This window comes from Squalius cephalus, assembly GCF_949319135.1.
Source record: "Squalius cephalus genome assembly, chromosome: 15".
NCBI classification, from domain to species: domain Eukaryota; kingdom Metazoa; phylum Chordata; class Actinopteri; order Cypriniformes; family Leuciscidae; genus Squalius; species Squalius cephalus.
This window is the reverse complement of record NC_137136.1, coordinates 37986844-38006651: the sequence shown is the minus strand read 5'-3', so window position 1 is coordinate 38006651 and position 19808 is coordinate 37986844. Positions and strand designations below refer to the sequence as shown.

The 19808-nt window shown below is 43.8% G+C and overlaps 2 protein-coding genes across 2 annotated transcripts in view; both read right to left on the bottom strand.

Annotated features, from left to right (window-relative positions):
• Window positions 1-1500: 1500 nt before the first annotated feature.
• LOC307173074 (interleukin-1 receptor type 1-like) lies at window positions 1501-3423 on the bottom strand (the record flags this gene model as incomplete). The annotated part of the gene is made up of 3 exons (XM_079895875.1): window positions 1501-1965; window positions 2907-3071; window positions 3219-3423. 3 exons carry the CDS (start codon window positions 3421-3423, stop codon window positions 1574-1576), a joined length of 762 nt encoding a protein of 253 aa, XP_079752001.1. The 3' UTR covers window positions 1501-1573.
• An 11528-nt stretch (window positions 3424-14951) lies between these two features.
• ndufb9 (NADH:ubiquinone oxidoreductase subunit B9) overlaps window positions 14952-19808 on the bottom strand; it is a 39684-nt gene continuing 34827 nt past the window's right edge. Inside the window, exon 4 of the mRNA XM_079894860.1 lies at window positions 14952-15151. Within this exon, the coding sequence (XP_079750986.1) occupies window positions 15020-15151 (132 nt within the window). The 3' untranslated portion in view covers window positions 14952-15019. The remainder of the gene's footprint in view (window positions 15152-19808) is intronic.

The window sequence follows — 19808 nt, the reverse complement described above, 5'->3', positions numbered from 1 at the left end:
GTAATATTGAAACTAAATTCCAATAAATTAAGTGAACTTCACTGGAGCGCTGAAAAGACATACACGCATTAATCCTTCGCCCACCGTTGGATTCCGTTGTTGGGTCAATGGGTGGTCCTTACAGCATCATAGGGGCACTTAAAAAAAAATCTCTGTCTCTTCACATTGCTACATTTTTCTAAATGTCATGAATTGTTAACAAACAAGTATTCATTACTTCAATGAGCTCATTGTTTCTAATTTAAATTATTACATTAAGTTAATACATTTTTAGCTAACTGTGATTTTGTACATGTACATTTCTGAAATACTTAACTTAGTCAGTTTCCTCTGATAACAGATCACTCTAAAATGTAATGTGGATTCATGCATTTTCTGTAAAGCTGCTTTGAAATTATGTGTTTTATGAAAAGTGCTATACAAATAAATGTGAATTGAATATTTATAGTAAATACGCAATTCATATTGTACAGAAAACATGTAAACATATTTGGAGTAAAAATCATAAAAAATAAAACATATTAAGCAATTGTGTGTGAATCCAATGTTGCATTATAAACACAAGAGCACAAATGTGAAAAAATGAAAAAATTCATAAAATCTTTTGATTTTTATTTACATCATTTCTGTATTATTATTTTTTATTTCACATCTGACATATTATTTACAGTTTCTATTTTGTGTCCACAGAATGACTGGTGTGCAAGAGCTCAAGTTCTCTTCATCTTAGGCTGTGTTTACACTTGGCATTAACATGTGACCTGTATCCGGATATTGTCCACATACACATTGAAAAGACAAGTGTAAACGCGCCTTTGATTGGAATGTTCTCTGATCAGCATGTCCAGGTTCGGGGTAGTCGAGGACATATTGTGATCAGATTTCAGTGTAATGTAAATGCAATCCAGCCATCGTGTCTGCATTCACAGGTGGACGTCACACAAACCCCCCACTGTCATTATTCCCCCTCCTCTCTCCGGAAATGAGAGCTGTGTGGTTTTGCGATACAGTCGAGTGCGAAGTACATCACAAATATACTGAAATGTTTGCCTTCGCACCCTAAAGTTGCAGAACCGTTCATTTTCTGCAAAGAACACGCATTTTTCCCACCACAGCTGGCAACGCTCTCGAACCCTTACATTTCTCTGGACCGTTTCCATTACGGCATCTATCCACATAATTAGTACTTGCAGCCTCTTCATCCTCCTCATTTTGTGAGATTTGTAAAATGTATCCTGACTGAAAATTGTTTTAGGTTGTAATCAGAGGAACAATTGGGCTCTAGAAGTAAAAATCGAAAAAAATGTACCTCCATAAAACAAATATACACATATATATTCAAAATGCATCAAGGGATGAGTGGTTTGCCTCCAAAAATAAAGAGAACAGACTGAAATATTAAGATTCATGTGGGAGCTGGCATGTTTGGCTTATCTGTTTCTATTTCTTTACTAAATAAAAAACCCTCTGGAACAAAGGCAGGTGGAAATGTGCGGTCCCTGTTGCACTCTATAGTTAAAGGCAAAGTTAAAGCTTCTTTTCACCTCCAGATTGCTGACTGCATCACTTCAAGCTAGAAACTAAACCAATTCCTGTTTTTGGATTTTCCTCTGACAGGCATATGGTAGCGCACCTCCCTCCAGAAGCGTGCCGAGGGGTTGAGAGAGGTCACACGCTCCTCCATCTTCCAGTCGCAGCACATCCACCTCTTCCTTCTCTTCCAGGCTTGTAACGCTCCCTGTTTCTCCTTGAGGAGTCTCACTGAGTGAGGCAGGCGGTCGGGCTCTCGGATCTCCTCCAGCTCCAGGAGCACGATGCTCACAGTGTTCTCCACGAGCCCTCGGTACAGGCCCGTCTGCTGCTCGGCCCACTCCAGCGCCTCGGGACTGCAGAGAGACGTCGAGGTGTAGAGGAGAAGAAGTCGACGACAGCGGGTCAGAGCCTCCTCTACAACATCCACCACCGCTGGAAACATGAGGAGGACAATCAGCCAGGCAGAACATCGGGATTAAACCTAACATTAGGGACGCACTATATATCGGCCACCATATCGGTGTCGGACGATATATCTTCATTTGGAATGTTATCGTTATCGGCCCAATAAAAAGATTTGCCCGATATATTAAAGCTGATAAATAATGGATTATTTCCTGCAGCTGAGACACTTCAGATGCGCACTGTTCAACATGATGGTTTTAAATTGCTTGAAATATGATTGAAATCACTTCAGAAAAGGAAAATACAGTTCAGTGCAACATGTGCAGCGCAAGTCTGTCATATCAGCTGCATAAAAATTATGATGAGAACATTATTATAATTGTGTTTGGGACGTGTTTTTTAATGGTGAGACTTGTGTTTTTGTATCAGGCTCTCAGAAATTATATAAAAATTTGGATTTAGATTTATCGGCTAATACATTGGTTATCGGCTTTAATATATAAATAATTATCGGTATCGGCCAATATTTTAATATCGGTGCATCCCTACCTAAAATGTATGACTTATTACACAGATTTTCACCACAAGTAATGAGGGGACATGAAATAACATGCACAATCTTATTAATTATTATATTATTTTTCTTGATTACTCATTTATTATTATAAAATTTTGTTTCATATTAACAATTTTTTTTTTTTTTTTTTTTTAAGTATTATTATTTAGTCATGTTGATATATAAAATCACACAATTTTGGGCCAAATTGTGCAGCCCTACTAACAACCAGAGCAAACCTCACAATTTTGATCATAAAATAGATTTTTTTCCCAAATAGATTTTTTCCCTAAATCATGCAGCCCTAACCCAGACTACTATAATACAGCTAATGTTTGTATTGATTTCCAATGATGACAAGAAGAACCGCTGGTTTAGATTACAGTGCTTTGTTTTATTGCAAACTCTTTAACTTCTCCAGGTAGACCATCCCGGCCCAGGATGAAAAGCTTATAACCATACCGGCCCTCCAAGACCTGCGGCAAAGTGCTCATCGCAAACACCTCAGCCTTTTCACTCGAGCCATCAAGGACTCTCTGATAGGCAATGTAGGCGTCATACTGCTTACCATCACCATCTAGAAGAAACAACATCAGAAACACAGTTTCAGCATGTCCTGTAATGCTGTGATAGCAGGGGAAGGTGTGAACTCTGGTTAATGTAACTGCGTTATTTCCAAGTAACTGCTAACGTGCGAAAGTATATTTCCTGTTCATATGAGTACCTGTGGTTTTGTAGAAGAACGGAAACACAGTCCGGACCCACAAGGCCAGCTTCACCCTGAATACGGTGCACAGAGAAACTCTCATCACGAAAAGCAGCGCCACCGATCCCAGGAGAAGCCCGAGAAGCAACAAGAGATTCGGATCTGTGGATGTGGAAATCTGTTTATGTGTTGCTGGTATAATAGACAAGTGAAAGTAGATCATATGCTTACTTATAGAAATTTTATTTTCCACATGCCAATCTTCAAAATCATTTGAAAGCAATATAAACTTTAAAACATGTCATTCTGTAAACACAGAATAAATAATAAATAACTATTTAATAAATAAACAAGACAAATGTGTCATGAAATTGATGCCGGTATCTACAAAAGTGAACAAGTAAATAAATGACTTAGTTTAAACTACTACTTAAATAAACTACTTCAAAATGTTATTCAAAAAAGTAAGTAAATAAATAAATAAATTAGGTTTGTGGTTTAATAATAAAAATATTAACACATATATTAACACCTCAAGTCCATGTATCTTTATGTAGAATCAACATAAATGAGGTATAATTATTCATTTAATATGTTCAGTAATTCAAATGATTATTTTTGAGTGATTTAATTTATAGTCAACCATTAAAACTTTAGACAAACCAATAGATTTTCCCAAAATAAAACCACAAATATGGTGAAGACTTGTGAGTTTGGTGGTTTTGGCTTCCTCTCGGCCACTCCGACTAAAGGAGAAACACCCATTGGTCATTTAACCAGTTAACTAGTCACTGGTCTGTCGACACTCAAAGCGAAACAACAACAGCCGATAACAAAATGATATTTGATGCAGCAAGATTTTGGACCAATAAAGTGTTAAATTGGTTTAACACAGTTTCTGTTAGAACAGTGTCGTGTTAGCGGCCTCTAAGTTAATAACTAATGATCGTTGCGACGGAAGTGAATCAATCAAAACTAACTTTATCTGGACAATAACTTTATTCTAGAGCTGCTGTAAAGCCTAAACAATCTCTGTTACTGTAATCTCCTATTATCACTGTAAAGCTGCTGTGAAACATCTATGTTAAACGCGTTATATACATGAAGGTGACTTGACTTGACTTAAAAAGCAGTGATGGTGTGAGGGTGTGATGGTGTGATGGTGTGAGTGTGTGATGCTGTGATGGTGTGAGTGTGTGATGCTGTGATGATGTGATGGTGTGAGGGTGTGATGGTGTGATGCAGTGAGTGTGTGATGCTGTGATGATGTGATGCTGTGATGGTGTAATGGTGTGAGTGTGGGTGTGATGCTGTGATGGTGTGATGCTGTGATGGAGTGATAGAGTGAGGGTGTGATGCTGTGATGGTGTAATGCTGTGTGTGTGATAGTGTGATGCTGTGAGTGTGTGATGCTGTGTGTGTGTGATAGTGTGATGGAGTGATAGAGTGAGGGAGTGAGTGTGTGATGCTGTGATGGAGTGATAGAGTGAGGGTGTGATGCTGTGAGTGTGTGATGGTGTTATGGAGTGAGGTTGTGAGTGTGTGATGGTGTAATGGTGTGAGTGTGTGATGATGTGATGGTGTGATGGTGTGAGTGTGTGATGGTGTGATAGAGTGAGGGTGTGATGGAGTGATGGAGTGAGGGTGTGATGGAGTGATGGAGTGAGGGTGTGATGCTGTGAGGGTGTGAGTGTGTGATGCTGTGATGGTGTAATGGTGTGAGTGTGTGATGGTGTGAGTGTGTGATGCTGTGATGGAGTGAGGGTGTGATGGAGTGATGGAGTGAGGGTGTGATGCTGTGAGGGTGTGAGTGTGTGATGCTGTGAGGGTGTGAGTGTGTGATGCTGTGATGGTGTAATGGTGTGAGTGTGTGATGCTGTGATGGTGTAATGGTGTGAGTGTGTGATGGTGTGATAGAGTGAGGGTGTGATGCTGTGATGGAGTGAGGGTGTGATGGAGTGAGGGTGTGATGGTGTGATCGTGTGATGGTGTGATGCTGTGATGGAGTGAGGGTGTGATGCTGTGATCGTGTGATGGTGTGATGCTGTGATGGAGTGAGGGTGTGATGCTGTGATCGTGTGATGGTGTGATGGAGTGAGTGTGTGATGGTGTGATAGAGTGAGGGTGTGATGCTGTGATGGTGTGATGGAGTGAGGGTGTGATGCTGTGATGGAGTGAGGGTGTGATGCTGTGATCGTGTGATGGTGTGATAGAGTGAGTGTGTGATGGTGTGATGGAGTGAGGGTGTGATGCTGTGATGGTGTGATAGAGTGAGGGTGTGATTCTGTGATGGTGTGACAGTGTAATGGAGTGATAGAGTGAGGGTGTGATGCTGTGATGGGGTGATAGAGTGAGGGTGTGATGGTGTAATGGTGTGATGGTGTGATGCTGTGATGGAGTGATAGAGTGAGGGTGTGATGGAGTGAGTGTGTGATGCTGTGATGGAGTGATAGAGTGAGGGTGTGATGGAGTGAGGGTGTGAGTGTGTGATGCTGTGATGGAGTGATAGATTGAGGGTGTGATGGAGTGAGGGTGTGATGATGTGATGGAGTGATAGAGTGAGGGTGTGATGGTGTGATGGAGTGATAGAGTGAGGGTGTGATGGTGTGATAGAGTGAGGGTGTGATGGTGTGAGGGTGTGATGATGTGATGGAGTGATAGAGTGAGGGTGTGATGGTGTGATGGTGTGATAGAGTGAGGGTGTGATGGTGTGAGGGTGTGATGATGTGATGGAGTGATAGAGTGAGGGTGTAATGGTGTGATGGTGTGATGCTGTGATGGAGTGATAGAGTGAGGGTGTGATGGAGTGAGTGTGTGATGCTGTGATGGAGTGATAGAGTGAGGGTGTGATGGAGTGAGTGTGTGATGCTGTGATGGAGTGATAGAGTGAGGGTGTGATGGAGTGAGGGCGTGAGTGTGTGATGCTGTGATGGAGTGATAGAGTGAGGGTGTGATGGAGTGAGGGTGTGATGATGTGATGGAGTGATAGAGTGAGGGTGTGATGGTGTGAGGGTGTGATGATGTGATGTAGTGATAGAGTGAGGGTGTGATGGAGTGAGGGTGTGATGATGTGATGGAGTGATAGAGTGAGGGTGTGATGGAGTGAGGGTGTGATGATGTGATGGAGTGATAGAGTGAGGGTGTGATGGTGTGATGATGTGATGGAGTGATAGAGTGAGGGTGTAATGGTGTGATGGTGTGATGCTGTGATGTTGTGATGGAGTGATAGAGTGAGGGTGTGATGGAGTTAGGGTGTGAGTGTGTGATGCTGTGATGGAGTGATAGAGTGAGGGTGTGATGGAGTGAGGGTGTGATGATGTGATGGAGTGATAGAGTGAGGGTGTGATGGAGTGAGTGTGTGATGCTGTGATGGAGTGATAGAGTGAGGGTGTAATGGAGTTAGGGTGTGAGTGTGTGATGCTGTGATGGAGTGATAGAGTGAGGGTGTGATGGAGTGAGGGTGTGATGATGTGATGGAGTGATAGAGTGAGGGTGTGATGGAGTGAGTGTGTGATGCTGTGATGGAGTGATAGAGTGAGGGTGTAATGGAGTTAGGGTGTGAGTGTGTGATGCTGTGATGGAGTGATAGAGTGAGGGTGTGATGGAGTGAGGGTGTGATGATGTGATGGAGTGATAGAGTGAGGGTGTGATGGTGTGAGGGTGTGATGATGTGATGGAGTGATAGAGTGAGGGTGTGATGCTGTGATGGAGTGATAGAGTGAGGGTGTGATGGTGTAATGGTGTGATGCTGTGATGGAGTGATAGAGTGAGGGTGTGATGGGGTGAGGGAGTGATAGAGTGAGGGTGTGATAGAGTGAGGGTGTGATGGAGTGATGGTGTGATGCTGTGATGGAGTGATAGTGTGAGTGTGTGATGGTGTGAGTGTGTGATGCTGTGATGGAGTGATAGAGTGAGGGTGTAATGGAGTGAGGGTGTGAGTGTGTAATGGTGTGAGGGTGTGATGGGGTGAGGGTGTGATGCTGTGCTGGAGTGATAGAGTGAGGGTGTGATGGTGTAATGGTGTGATGGAGTGATAGAGTGAGGGTGTGATGGAGTGAGTGTGTGATGCTGTGATGGAGTGATAGAGTGAGGGTGTAATGGAGTGAGTGTGTGATGCTGTGATGGAGTGATAGAGTGAGGGTGTGATGGTGTAATGGTGTGATGGTGTGATGGTGTGATGCTGTGATGGAGTGATAGAGTGAGGGTGTGATGGAGTGAGTGTGTGATGCTGTGATGGAGTGATAGAGTGAGGGTGTAATGGAGTGAGGGTGTGAGTGTGTGATGCTGTGATAGAGTGAGGGTGTGATGGAGTGAGGGTGTGATGATGTGATGGAGTGATAGAGTGAGGGTGTGATGGTGTGATGGAGTGATAGAGTGAGGGTGTGATGCTGTGATGGAGTGATAGAGTGAGGGTGTGATGGTGTAATGGTGTGATGATGTGATGGAGTGATAGAGTGAGGGTGTGATGGTGTGATGGAGTGATAGAGTGAGGGTGTGATGGAGTGAGGGTGTGATGATGTGATGGAGTGATAGAGTGAGGGTGTGATGCTGTGATGGAGTGATAGAGTGAGGGTGTGATGGAGTGAGGGTGTGATAGAGTGAGGGTGTGATGATGTGATGGAGTGATAGAGTGAGGGTGTGATGGTGTGATGGAGTGATAGAGTGAGGGTGTGATAGAGTGAGGGTGTGATAGAGTGAGGGTGTGATGATGTGATGGAGTGATAGAGTGAGGGTGTGATGGTGTGAGTGTGTGATGCTGTGATGGAGTGATAGAGTGAGGGTGTGATGGAGTGAGTGTGTGATGGTGTGAGTGTGTGATGCTGTGTGTGTGATGGTGTGATGCTGTGAGGGTGTGATGATGTGATGGAGTGATAGAGTGAGGGTGTGATGGAGTGAGGGTGTGATGATGTGATGGAGTGATAGAGTGAGGGTGTGATGGTGTGAGGGTGTGATGATGTGATGGAGTGATAGAGTGAGGGTGTAATGGTGTGATGGTGTGATGCTGTGATGTTGTGATGGAGTGATAGAGTGAGGGTGTGATGGAGTTAGGGTGTGAGTGTGTGATGCTGTGATGGAGTGATAGAGTGAGGGTGTGATGGAGTGAGGGTGTGATGATGTGATGGAGTGATAGAGTGAGGGTGTGATGGAGTGAGTGTGTGATGCTGTGATGGAGTGATAGAGTGAGGGTGTAATGGAGTTAGGGTGTGAGTGTGTGATGCTGTGATGGAGTGATAGAGTGAGGGTGTGATGGAGTGAGGGTGTGATGATGTGATGGAGTGATAGAGTGAGGGTGTGATGGTGTGAGGGTGTGATGATGTGATGGAGTGATAGAGTGAGGGTGTGATGCTGTGATGGAGTGATAGAGTGAGGGTGTGATGGTGTAATGGTGTGATGCTGTGATGGAGTGATAGAGTGAGGGTGTGATGGGGTGAGGGAGTGATAGAGTGAGGGTGTGATAGAGTGAGGGTGTGATGGAGTGAGGGTGTGATGCTGTGATGGAGTGATAGTGTGAGTGTGTGATGGTGTGAGTGTGTGATGCTGTGATGGAGTGATAGAGTGAGGGTGTAATGGAGTGAGGGTGTGAGTGTGTAATGGTGTGAGGGTGTGATGGGGTGAGGGTGTGATGCTGTGCTGGAGTGATAGAGTGAGGGTGTGATGGTGTAATGGTGTGATGGAGTGATAGAGTGAGGGTGTGATGGAGTGAGTGTGTGATGCTGTGATGGAGTGATAGAGTGAGGGTGTAATGGAGTGAGTGTGTGATGCTGTGATGGAGTGATAGAGTGAGGGTGTGATGGTGTAATGGTGTGATGGTGTGATGGTGTGATGCTGTGATGGAGTGATAGAGTGAGGGTGTGATGGAGTGAGTGTGTGATGCTGTGATGGAGTGATAGAGTGAGGGTGTAATGGAGTGAGGGTGTGAGTGTGTGATGCTGTGATGGAGTGATAGAGTGAGGGTGTGATGGAGTGAGGGTGTGATGATGTGATGGAGTGATAGAGTGAGGGTGTGATGGTGTGATGGAGTGATAGAGTGAGGGTGTGATGCTGTGATGGAGTGATAGAGTGAGGGTATGATGGTGTAATGGTGTGATGATGTGATGGAGTGATAGAGTGAGGGTGTGATGGTGTGATGGAGTGATAGAGTGAGGGTGTGATGGAGTGAGGGTGTGATGATGTGATGGAGTGATAGAGTGAGGGTGTGATGCTGTGATGGAGTGATAGAGTGAGGGTGTGATGGAGTGAGGGTGTGATAGAGTGAGGGTGTGATGGAGTGAGGGTGTGATGATGTGATGGAGTGATAGAGTGAGGGTGTGATGGTGTGAGTGTGTGATAGAGTGAGGGTGTGATGGAGTGAGGGTGTGATGATGTGATGGAGTGATAGAGTGAGGGTGTGATGGTGTGAGTGTGTGATGCTGTGATGGAGTGATAGAGTGAGGGTGTGATGGAGTGAGTGTGTGATGGTGTGAGTGTGTGATGCTGTGTGTGTGATGGTGTGATGCTGTGAGGGTGTGATGCTGTGAGTGTGTGATGCTGTGATGGAGTGATAGAGTGAGGGTGTGATGCTGTGAGTGTGTGATGCTGTGATGGAGTGATAGAGTGAGGGTGTGATGGTGTGAGGGTGTGATGATGTGATGGAGTGATAGAGTGAGGGTGTGATGCTGTGATGGAGTGATAGAGTGAGGGTGTGATGCTGTGATGGAGTGATAGAGTGAGGGTGTGATGGAGTGAGGGTGTGATAGAGTGAGGGTGTGATGGAGTGAGGGTGTGATGATGTGATGGAGTGATGCTGTGAGGGTGTGATGCTGTGAGTGTGTGATGCTGTGATGGAGTGATAGAGTGAGGGTGTGATGGTGTGAGGGTGTGATGATGTGATGGAGTGAGGGTGTGATGGTGTGAGTGTGTGATAGAGTGAGGGTGTGATGGAGTGAGGGTGTGATGATGTGATGGAGTGATGCTGTGAGGGTGTGATGCTGTGAGTGTGTGATGCTGTGATGGAGTGATAGAGTGAGGGTGTGATGGTGTGAGGGTGTGATGATGTGATGGAGTGATAGAGTGAGGGTGTGATGCTGTGATGGAGTGATAGAGTGAGGGTGTGATGGAGTGAGGGTGTGATAGAGTGAGGGTGTGATGGAGTGAGGGTGTGATAGAGTGAGGGTGTGATGGTGTGAGGGTGTGATGATGTGATGGAGTGATAGAGTGAGGGTGTGATGGTGTGAGTGTGTGATAGAGTGAGGGTGTGATGGAGTGAGGGTGTGATGATGTGATGGAGTGATAGAGTGAGGGTGTGATGGTGTGAGTGTGTGATGCTGTGATGGAGTGATAGAGTGAGGGTGTGATGGAGTGAGTGTGTGATGGTGTGAGTGTGTGATGCTGTGTGTGTGATGGTGTGATGCTGTGAGGGTGTGATGCTGTGAGTGTGTGATGCTGTGATGGAGTGATAGAGTGAGGGTGTGATGCTGTGAGTGTGTGATGCTGTGAGTGTGTGATGCTGTGATGGAGTGATAGAGTGAGGGTGTGATGCTGTGAGTGTGTGATGTTGTGATGGAGTGATAGAGTGAGGGTGTGATGCTGTGAGTGTGTGATGCTGTGATGGAGTGATAGAGTGAGGGTGTGATGGAGTGAGGGTGTGATAGAGTGAGGGTGTGATGGAGTGAGGGTGTGATGATGTGATGGAGTGATAGAGTGAGGGTGTGATGGTGTGAGTGTGTGATAGAGTGAGGGTGTGATGGAGTGAGGGTGTGATGATGTGATGGAGTGATAGAGTGAGGGTGTGATGCTGTGAGTGTGTGATGCTGTGATGGAGTGATAGATGCCATTCTTCTTATGATGTAACGAGTACATCAGGATTTATGGGAAGTGTTCCCGGTTCCAGCTGACCTAATCTATGCAGCCTAACATTGAATTATAGAAGTCTATAATGTATTATGTGAATGCTAGGTCAAAGAGATGTGTCTTTAGTCTAGCTTTGAACTGACAGAGTGTGTCTGCTTCCCGGACAATGGTAGGAAGGCTGTTCCAAAGTTTTGGTGCTAAATAGGAGAAGGATCTTCCGCCAGCAGTCGATTTTGATATTCTAGGTATTATCAACTGGCCGAAAACAAGCAGAGAAACTCACTGAGTGTGTTCATGTTCTTCCTGTAGAAGCAGAAAGAAAACATGACAGAAGAGTTTTAGAGTTGATCATGTGAATGATGATTAAACTGCACTGAGACACTGCTGATATACTGAACATGAAGAGTTCAGATACATTAAAAGATCAGATTCATAATTCCTGATTCTGATGTGTTTTATCTCCATCAGATTCCCGTCAGCTCACTCTGGATCCGAACACAGCGAATACACTCCTCCTTCTGTCTGAGGGGAACAGAGTGATTACTAGCACTTACGAGCTTCAGTCGTATCCTGATCATCCAGACAGATTTGATGTGTATCCTCAGGTGTTGTGTAGAGAGAGTGTGAGAGGACGCGCTTACTGGGAGATTGAGTGGAGTGGTGGTGATGGTGTGTATGTATCAGTGTCATATAAGAGCATCAGCAGGAAGGGAGGGGGTTTAGAGAGTGCGTTTGGATATAATGATCAGTCCTGGAGTTTGTTCTGCTCTTCCTCCAGATACTCATTCTGGCACAATAACATGGCGACTAAACTCCCTGCAGTGCCCAGTAATAGAGTAGGAGTGTATGTGGATCCCAGTGCAGGAACTCTGTCCTTCTACAACATCAACAGAGACACAATGATCCTCCTCCACACAGAGAACACCACATTCACTGAACCGCTCTATCCGGGGTTTTTGGTTTATACTGGATCATCAGTGAAACTGTTGATGAATGAGAATAGACTGTAGAGAGATTCTACCCATAATGCTTTGAGCTTCATGATAAATCAGTTCAGTGAGATGTTACAGAGTCTCTTACTTTATCTTCATTACATTAATAACAGCTGAACTTCTGTCACTGAAATATGTCAGAATAACTGTGTAATAAATCCTCATATAGACATCAGTGTGTGTGACGGTGTGTGTCTGTGCTTTTCTCAAGCTCTGTTTGTGTTGATGAAGATCAGCTTCATTTAGTTTCACAGTAGATTCACATCAATCATCTATAAATCATGCAGAAGTGGGATTTGTTAAACGTATTCTAATCCAGGTGTATTTAATGTGTTCAAGCACTGAAGCCGCTGCAACATTATTATATTTGCAGTGTTTTATCAGTTATTATTGTCCTGCTCTAAACATGTCTGGGCGTCAGAGACTGTAAGTCATAAAGATCTCAAGCTTGGAAATAAAAGAAACTTCTCCTCGACCGTTTGATCCAATTCACTCGAAACTCAGGACAAAAAGTCCTAAAAAAAAACCCTGACACATCAAAACACTGTGAAGATATTAAATGATAATTTGTATGTGTTGATCTGCATCTGCTGAACGTCACGATCAAACCCAACGAATCCTGATGTTCATCTTCTCTGGGTCACATGATAACACACTCTTCAAATATCACTCACACAATTCAGCAAACATGGCCGTCAGCAGCCAATCAAATCACAGCACCTAATAAGGTCAATTCATAATGTCTGACTCTTATGATAATTAACGTATACGTGTCAAAATGAGGCTGTGTATCAAATCTTGTGAGATTCATCCACATGGTGGCGCTATAAGCAACATTACGTTTGCTAATAACTCTCTGATTCCTAGTGAAGCTTCGAAACACAAGCACTGAAAATTGATAAAAGAACAGATATTATACAGACACCTGATGTTTAATCTTATTAGATGTTTAGTTCACTGCATCTGATGGATTATACTTTCAATAAAACATTTGCATGTGTTTTTAACAGCTGTTTTAGTGCAAGTTTGGCCTGAGTTATTGCATTCCCTGTTCTGACCAGCAGGAGTCGCCAGCGTGTGGCGATTCCAACGATTCGAAACACTGAATCAGTTTGTTCAGTTGATTCAAAGCTTTATAAAGCTCAGTTTCTCCCATCACTAGTCGACTCTGAACTTCACAAAAGTACACAGCAGGACATTCTGAGGACTGATGTTTGCTGAGCTTCAGTGTTAAAACACCAGCCGTTATATCAGTGGGAATGATAGATGACGGCTGTAATATTAATGTTCTCAGCTCTAGGATAAGAAATCAATCGATCCACTTTCATTTGTATGTTTACTGCACTTTAAGATGAAGGGCCGGTTTCACAAAGATAGACTTTGACTATGGCTTAGATATAGTAGATAGTCAGACTTCAGATAGACATCTAAATCAGACCGTTGCACAAAGCACTTAAGACTCTGACTATCTTAAGTAGGACTACACTGCAATGCATTCTGGGTAAAATAAGACACTTTTCAAAACAAAAAACATGGCGGATCGAGTAAGCGCATTCAACCGCTCAGTGCAGTTTACCCCAGCGGAGAATATGTGTTTGTTGGAGGAGTATAAATGACGGAGTATGTTTTTATGTTTCCACTGTTCGATCGCGCCCGTGCCATCTCTCTCTCTGACATACACACACACATTTCATTGCAATCTTGACATCGCAGCCTGTTATTATGCAGCATTCACACCAAACGCGAATAGAGCGTCAAATTCGCGTCTATCGCGTCTAGTTCGACGCTTGAACATTTTGAATCCATTCGCGCGTCCAAGGCGAATAGGACGCGCGTATAAAGCGAGCGTTTGAAGCGAAATAGACGGTTGAACAGTCACGGTGTATTGCATTTCACGCATCGCCCGTGACTGCGTATGAAAGGGAGCGCGTCGATCGTTGCTCGCGTTGACTATGTAACGGCTCTAACAGTTACAAGGACATTTTACTTGGGAATGTAGTAACAAGAAGAAATGTTTAAATTATGAGCCATTTTCCCTTTTCTTTTGGCAGTTTGTAATGTAACTCATTGTTACTGCTGGTTGCCAAGGTAACAGAGTCTTAGACCTAAGTTAGCCTGGGGGTAAGGTGTCTAATTTTTTTGGTCTAAATTAAGTCAGTCTTTATTTTTGTGAAACAGTCTAACTTGCATTAGACTGTCTATGAGCCAATTTTAGACTTGTCTAACACTATAGACCGGTCTAAAATAGCTTTGTGAAACCGGCCCGAAATGTTTCCTCACACAAACCTCTGTTTACACCTGTAAGTTCTGCTATAAGTCTTAACACACCTGTTGGGAATCTAACTTCTCTCATACTGGAAAGCACTGCTTTAAGTTCATGAGGATCGATTTTCCCAGTTAAGGGTTAAAAACCACAGAAGATCCTGATGATGAGCTATTTGAGTTCACAGTTTGACACTTGAGGTAATTATATTAAATGTTTGTGTTTTCTGAATGATATAATGGTTAAACCGGTGTAAAATGAGGGTATTTTTTGTAAAGTTGGCATGTGTCTGAAAGCTGGGAAATTCCTCAAAATGGATATTGTGCCCTATTTTTAGGTTACTGATTTGTTTTAGACTTTAATGGTTTGGGAAAAAGGGCCAACTGAATCAGTTATAGTGTGTTAGCAGTATCGAGAAAAAACAATCACAAAATTAATGTTTTAATGTTGACAGCCCTAATATATTTGCATTTATGAACTGATAAATGCAGTCAACAGAAGATTGTTTAGTGATTTGGATTAATAAAAGACTGAAGTGCTAGAGGACTAGCCAGCGATCTGATTGGCTGTAGGATCAGCAGAGGCCAATCAGCTTGTGCCATGAGGTGAAGATGTGTAAAGGACCTCTAGATGAAAACAGCTGAAATCAAATGAATGCAAGGGAACTGATTCACATAATACTTTATTAGATTGATAAGGATTGAGCAGATAGAGGTGTTTTCCACAGGTCCTCCTCACATGGGCCGCTCTCGGGGTCGAGTGACGAACTGCCACCACAGTGGAGGAAGATCCCCTTCCCTGCGGGCCGGAGGAAGAGCCTCAGACTTGGGGCCCTCGGCAGGGGTTTCAGCCTGGAGCTGCTGGACCTGCAGAACAAGAGGATTCAGCATTACTGGGGTCACTGGGGGGATTCAGCATTACTGGGGGCACTGGGGGGATTCAGCATTAGTGGGGTCACTGGGGGGATTCAGCATTACTGGGGTCACTGGGGGATTCAGCATTACTGGGGTCACTGGGGGGATTCAGCATTAGTGGGGTCACTGGGGGGATTCAGCATTACTGGGGTCACTGGGGGGATTCAGCATTAGTGGGGTCACTGGGGGGATTCAGCATTACTGGGGTCACTGGGGGATTCAGCATTACTGGGGTCACTGGGGGGATTCAGCATTAGTGGGGTCACTGGGGGGATTCAGCATTACTGGGGTCACTGGGGGGATTCAGCATTAGTGGGGTCACTGGGGGGATTCAGCATTACTGGGGTCACTGGGGGGATACAGCATTAGTGGGGGCACTGGGGGGATTCAGCATTACTGGGGGCACTGGGGGATCCAGCATTACTGGGCTCACTGGGGGATTCAGCATTAGTGGGGTCACTGGGGGGATCCAGCATTAGTGGGGTCACTGGGGGGATTCAGCATTAGTGGGGTCACTGGGGGGATTCAGCATCAGTGGGGTCACTGGGGGGATTCAGCATCAGTGGGGTCACTGGGGGGATTCAGCATTACTGGGGTCACTGGGGGGATTCAGCATTAGTGGGGTCACTGGGGGGATTCAGCATTACTGGGGTCACTGGGGGGATTCAGCATTACTGAAACAACCCAATTCGAGATTTCATCATTTATGGGTTCATTGGGGTAACAAACGACCCGATTAACCGGAGTAAACTGAGCCGATTCACGATTCACATCACACTTCATATGGTAACTCGACCTGTGCTGAGCAGTGATGCGCGGGTTGATCCAAAATGAGCGGGTGCCTGCGGTTACCCGCGGTAACGAGTCATCCAAAAATATTTTTAATGATATTCGGGTCGCGGACGGTCGGGTCAAATTTTAAAGGAGTGTCTTGCAACATGTTATCTACTACTAACATGTACACGTTCAAATAAAATTGACAAAAGAGTTTTTATAAAAACATAAACCTTGCATATTTCAGCCTTTAAATCATTTTTATAAAAAGAATGAGTCAAAAAAGATAAATTACTGACATTTACAATGCACATTAGCTTATCTTTTATTATTAATAGTAGAATTCGGTCCGATTTTCCCGTGGCGTCTGTCGTTGATGAAACCATGCACTGCGCTCTCCACAACGACAAAGAAGTTTTAATAGCTAATGGATTTCCACCATCGAAAAACGCTTGCTGTAGCTCTGCTACTAGATTTATTTACGGAGAAGAAAAAAACACCCGTAGTTCGGGTGCACCCCCATCCGTCATGTTGACTCGCTGCGCCTGGAAAAAATGAGCTTCAATTATTTGAAATAACGAACTTGAGCGCGCAAAAGCGCTCACATAGCTCGCGAGTGACGTGTTGGAGAAGTGGGAAATCTTTATTTACCTTTTGAATGTCGAACGTTATTAACTTTTGAATAAATGCTGATGCGGGACAAAATGCCCGATTTCCCAACACGTTGAACTGAGCAATGCCATTGTACCATTTTAATAGGCTATTTTTAAATGCATATAGCTCAGTAATGTCACTTCCCTTATGTCAGGGGGCGGGATTTTTGTTGGGAAAGTCGGGGGAGAACTTTTCAACTTTTCTGGGAAAGGGTTTTGCATCACTGGTGGTGAAACAATGTCCCCAAATGTCCTAAACTTTGCATATTTAATATTTTCCCTGTAACTTGCACTTTAACTAGCTAAGTAAATGTTGATCTTCTGCTTATTACAAGCAAAACTTGTAGTCTCTCGCAATTGGAAAAACACAGAAAGCCCTAATTTTAAACAATGGTTACAGGAATTGTCTTATGTTTGGCTTTGGAAAAACTCACATATATTATTATGGGAAAACCTGAAAAGTTTTTCAAAGCATGGAATCCCTTATATTTCCCAAATCCCAAATATTTTATTGTCTGTGTAACCTGGCTGATAATGGACCAATTCTGATATTAAAGTACCAATGTTTTGACATTGTGTGTATGTACAGTTTACCAGCACCCCTGGTAAATATGATCAAAGATGGCTGTAAAATATAGATCTGCATTGTTTATCCTATTGAACTTTAATTCAAAAATTGCACAAAAATCTAGACTTTCATTGGCCATAATTGTTGGCACCCCAATCATTTTGTATGAGTAAAATATCTCTGAAGTATATAAAAAAATGTATCACACCAGGGTGACTAGGAACATGAAATTGCCTAGCTATGACTTCTTGTTCCACAGGAGTTTAAATATAAGGAAACACAAAGGCCAAATTCCCTAAATAATTCATCACACGGAGTAAAACCAAAGAATATAGTTCTGATGTGCAGCAAAAGATTGTTGAGCATCACAACATAGAAAGTGGCTGTAAGAAAACAGCTAAAGAATTGAAAATCCCCATTCTGACCATCAGGGCAATAATTAAGAAGTTCCAATCAACTAAAGATGTTACGAATCTTCCTGGAAGAGGACGTTTATTTTTTATTTTATTTATTGGTTTATTTGATAGGGTCAATGCATATTCATGCACATTGATGTATGAAAATACACCAAGTAAATATGCCAGAATTAGTAAAAATACTTTTCATCTGCAGTCCCTAGGCCGGTAACATAAAACTAACATAAAGACAGCCAACAATCATACAGCATTCATTCACTATAACAAAACAATATACATGGACGACAATATACATGGACAACACAAACAAAATAAAAATGCATGATAATAATAATAATAATAATAATAATAATAATAAATGTTATTTATTTGGTGCCTTTCTGGACACTCAAGGTCGCCTTACAAGAAGGTGCATTAGAACAAACTAAAAACTAACTAGGGTAAAAACTAGAATAAAAACAGGTAAAAATACATCAGTTAAAAGCAGTACAGGTCAATAATACAGTAGTGGTCAGAGTAAGTAGGCTTGTCTAAACAGATGAGTTTTGAGTGTGGATTTGAAGTGTGGGAGTGAGTCAGAGTTGCGGAGGTCAGGGGGGAGAGTGTTCCAGAGCTGGGGAGCAGAGCGGCTGAAGGCCCTACTCCCCATGGTGACGAGGTGGGCTGGCGGGACAATGAGATGGAGAGAGGAGGAGGAGCGGAGAGAGCGGGCAGGTGTGGCAATATGAATGAGGTCAGTCAGGTATGGAGGGGCGAGGTTATGGATGGCTTTGAAAGTGAGGAGCAGGATTTTGTAGTGGATGCGGTGTGTGATGGGGAGCCAGTGGAGCTGTTGGAGGACTGGGGTGATGTGCTTGATGGAGGGTGTGTGAGTGATGATGCGTGCAGCAGAATTCTGAACAAGTTGGAGTTTATGGAGGGTTTTTTGAGGGAGACCAAACAGGAGGGGGAGTTGCAGTAGTCGATTCGGGAAGTGACAAGGCTATGGACAAGAACGGCAGTGGAAAGAGGAGTGAGAGAAGGGCGGAGGCGGTGAATGTTCCTAAGGTGGAAGTAGGCTGAGCGGGTGATGTTATTGATGTGTGCAGTGAAGCTGAGGGTGCTGTCTAGGATGACACCCAGACTCTTTACCTGAGGGGAGGGGGAGATGGAGGAGCCGTCGATGAAAATTGAGAAATTGTTTATTTTACTTAAGGTGGATTTTGTGCCAGTGAGTAGAAGTTCAGTTTTACTGCTGTTAAGTTTGAGGAAGTTTGAGGTGAACCAGGACTTTATTTCATGAAGGCAGTTGGTTAGGGAGGAGGGTGGGAGTGTGCTGTTGGGTTTACTGGAGATGTAGAGCTGGGTGTCATCCGCATAGCAATGAAAATGAATGTTGTGTTTCCTGAAGATGTGACCAAGGGGGAGAAGATAGATCAGAAAAAGCAAGGGGTCAAGGACAGAACCCTGAGGAACACCAGAAGTGACAGGGAAGGGATGAGAGGTGAAGGACTTTAGCTGGATAAACTGGGAGCGGTCGGAAAGGTAGGAGCGGAACCAGGTGAGGGGAATACCAGTGATGCCGATGGAGGAGAGTCTGTCCAGAAGGATTGAAATGCGACTTGGTGTCTAAGGATGCACTGAGATCAAGCAGAAGGAGGATGGATAGTGAACCGGAGTCAGCAGAAAGGAGGAGGTCATTGGTGATTTTGAGAAGGGCCGTTTCAGTACTATGGAGGGAGCGAAAGCCAGATTGAAATTGTTCATAAAGGTTATTGGAGGAAAGGTGGGTTTGGAGTTGAGCAGCGACATTTTTTTCAAGAAGTTTGGAGATGAATGGAAGGTTTGAGATGGGGCGGAAGTTATTGAGGTCAGTGGGATCGGAACCGGGTTTCTTAAGTATGGGAGTGACAGCAGCAGTTTTCAGAGAGGGGGGTACAGTACCAGAAGTGAGGGAGGCATGAATAATATTAGTGATGAGGGGGGAAAGAGCAGGAGTGGAAGCTTTGACAAGAGAAGTGGGGAGATGGTCTAGTTGACAGGAGGAGTTATTTGATTTCTGGATAAGAGTGGAAATTTGATTAACAGAGGGAAGGGTAAATGTTGAAAATGGATGGGTTGGAGTGAATGAGGGTGGAATGGATGGGTTTATGACTGACGGAGTAAGTTGCTGGTGAATGTGTTGGATGTTTGTGGTGAAAAAAGATGACAGTTTATTG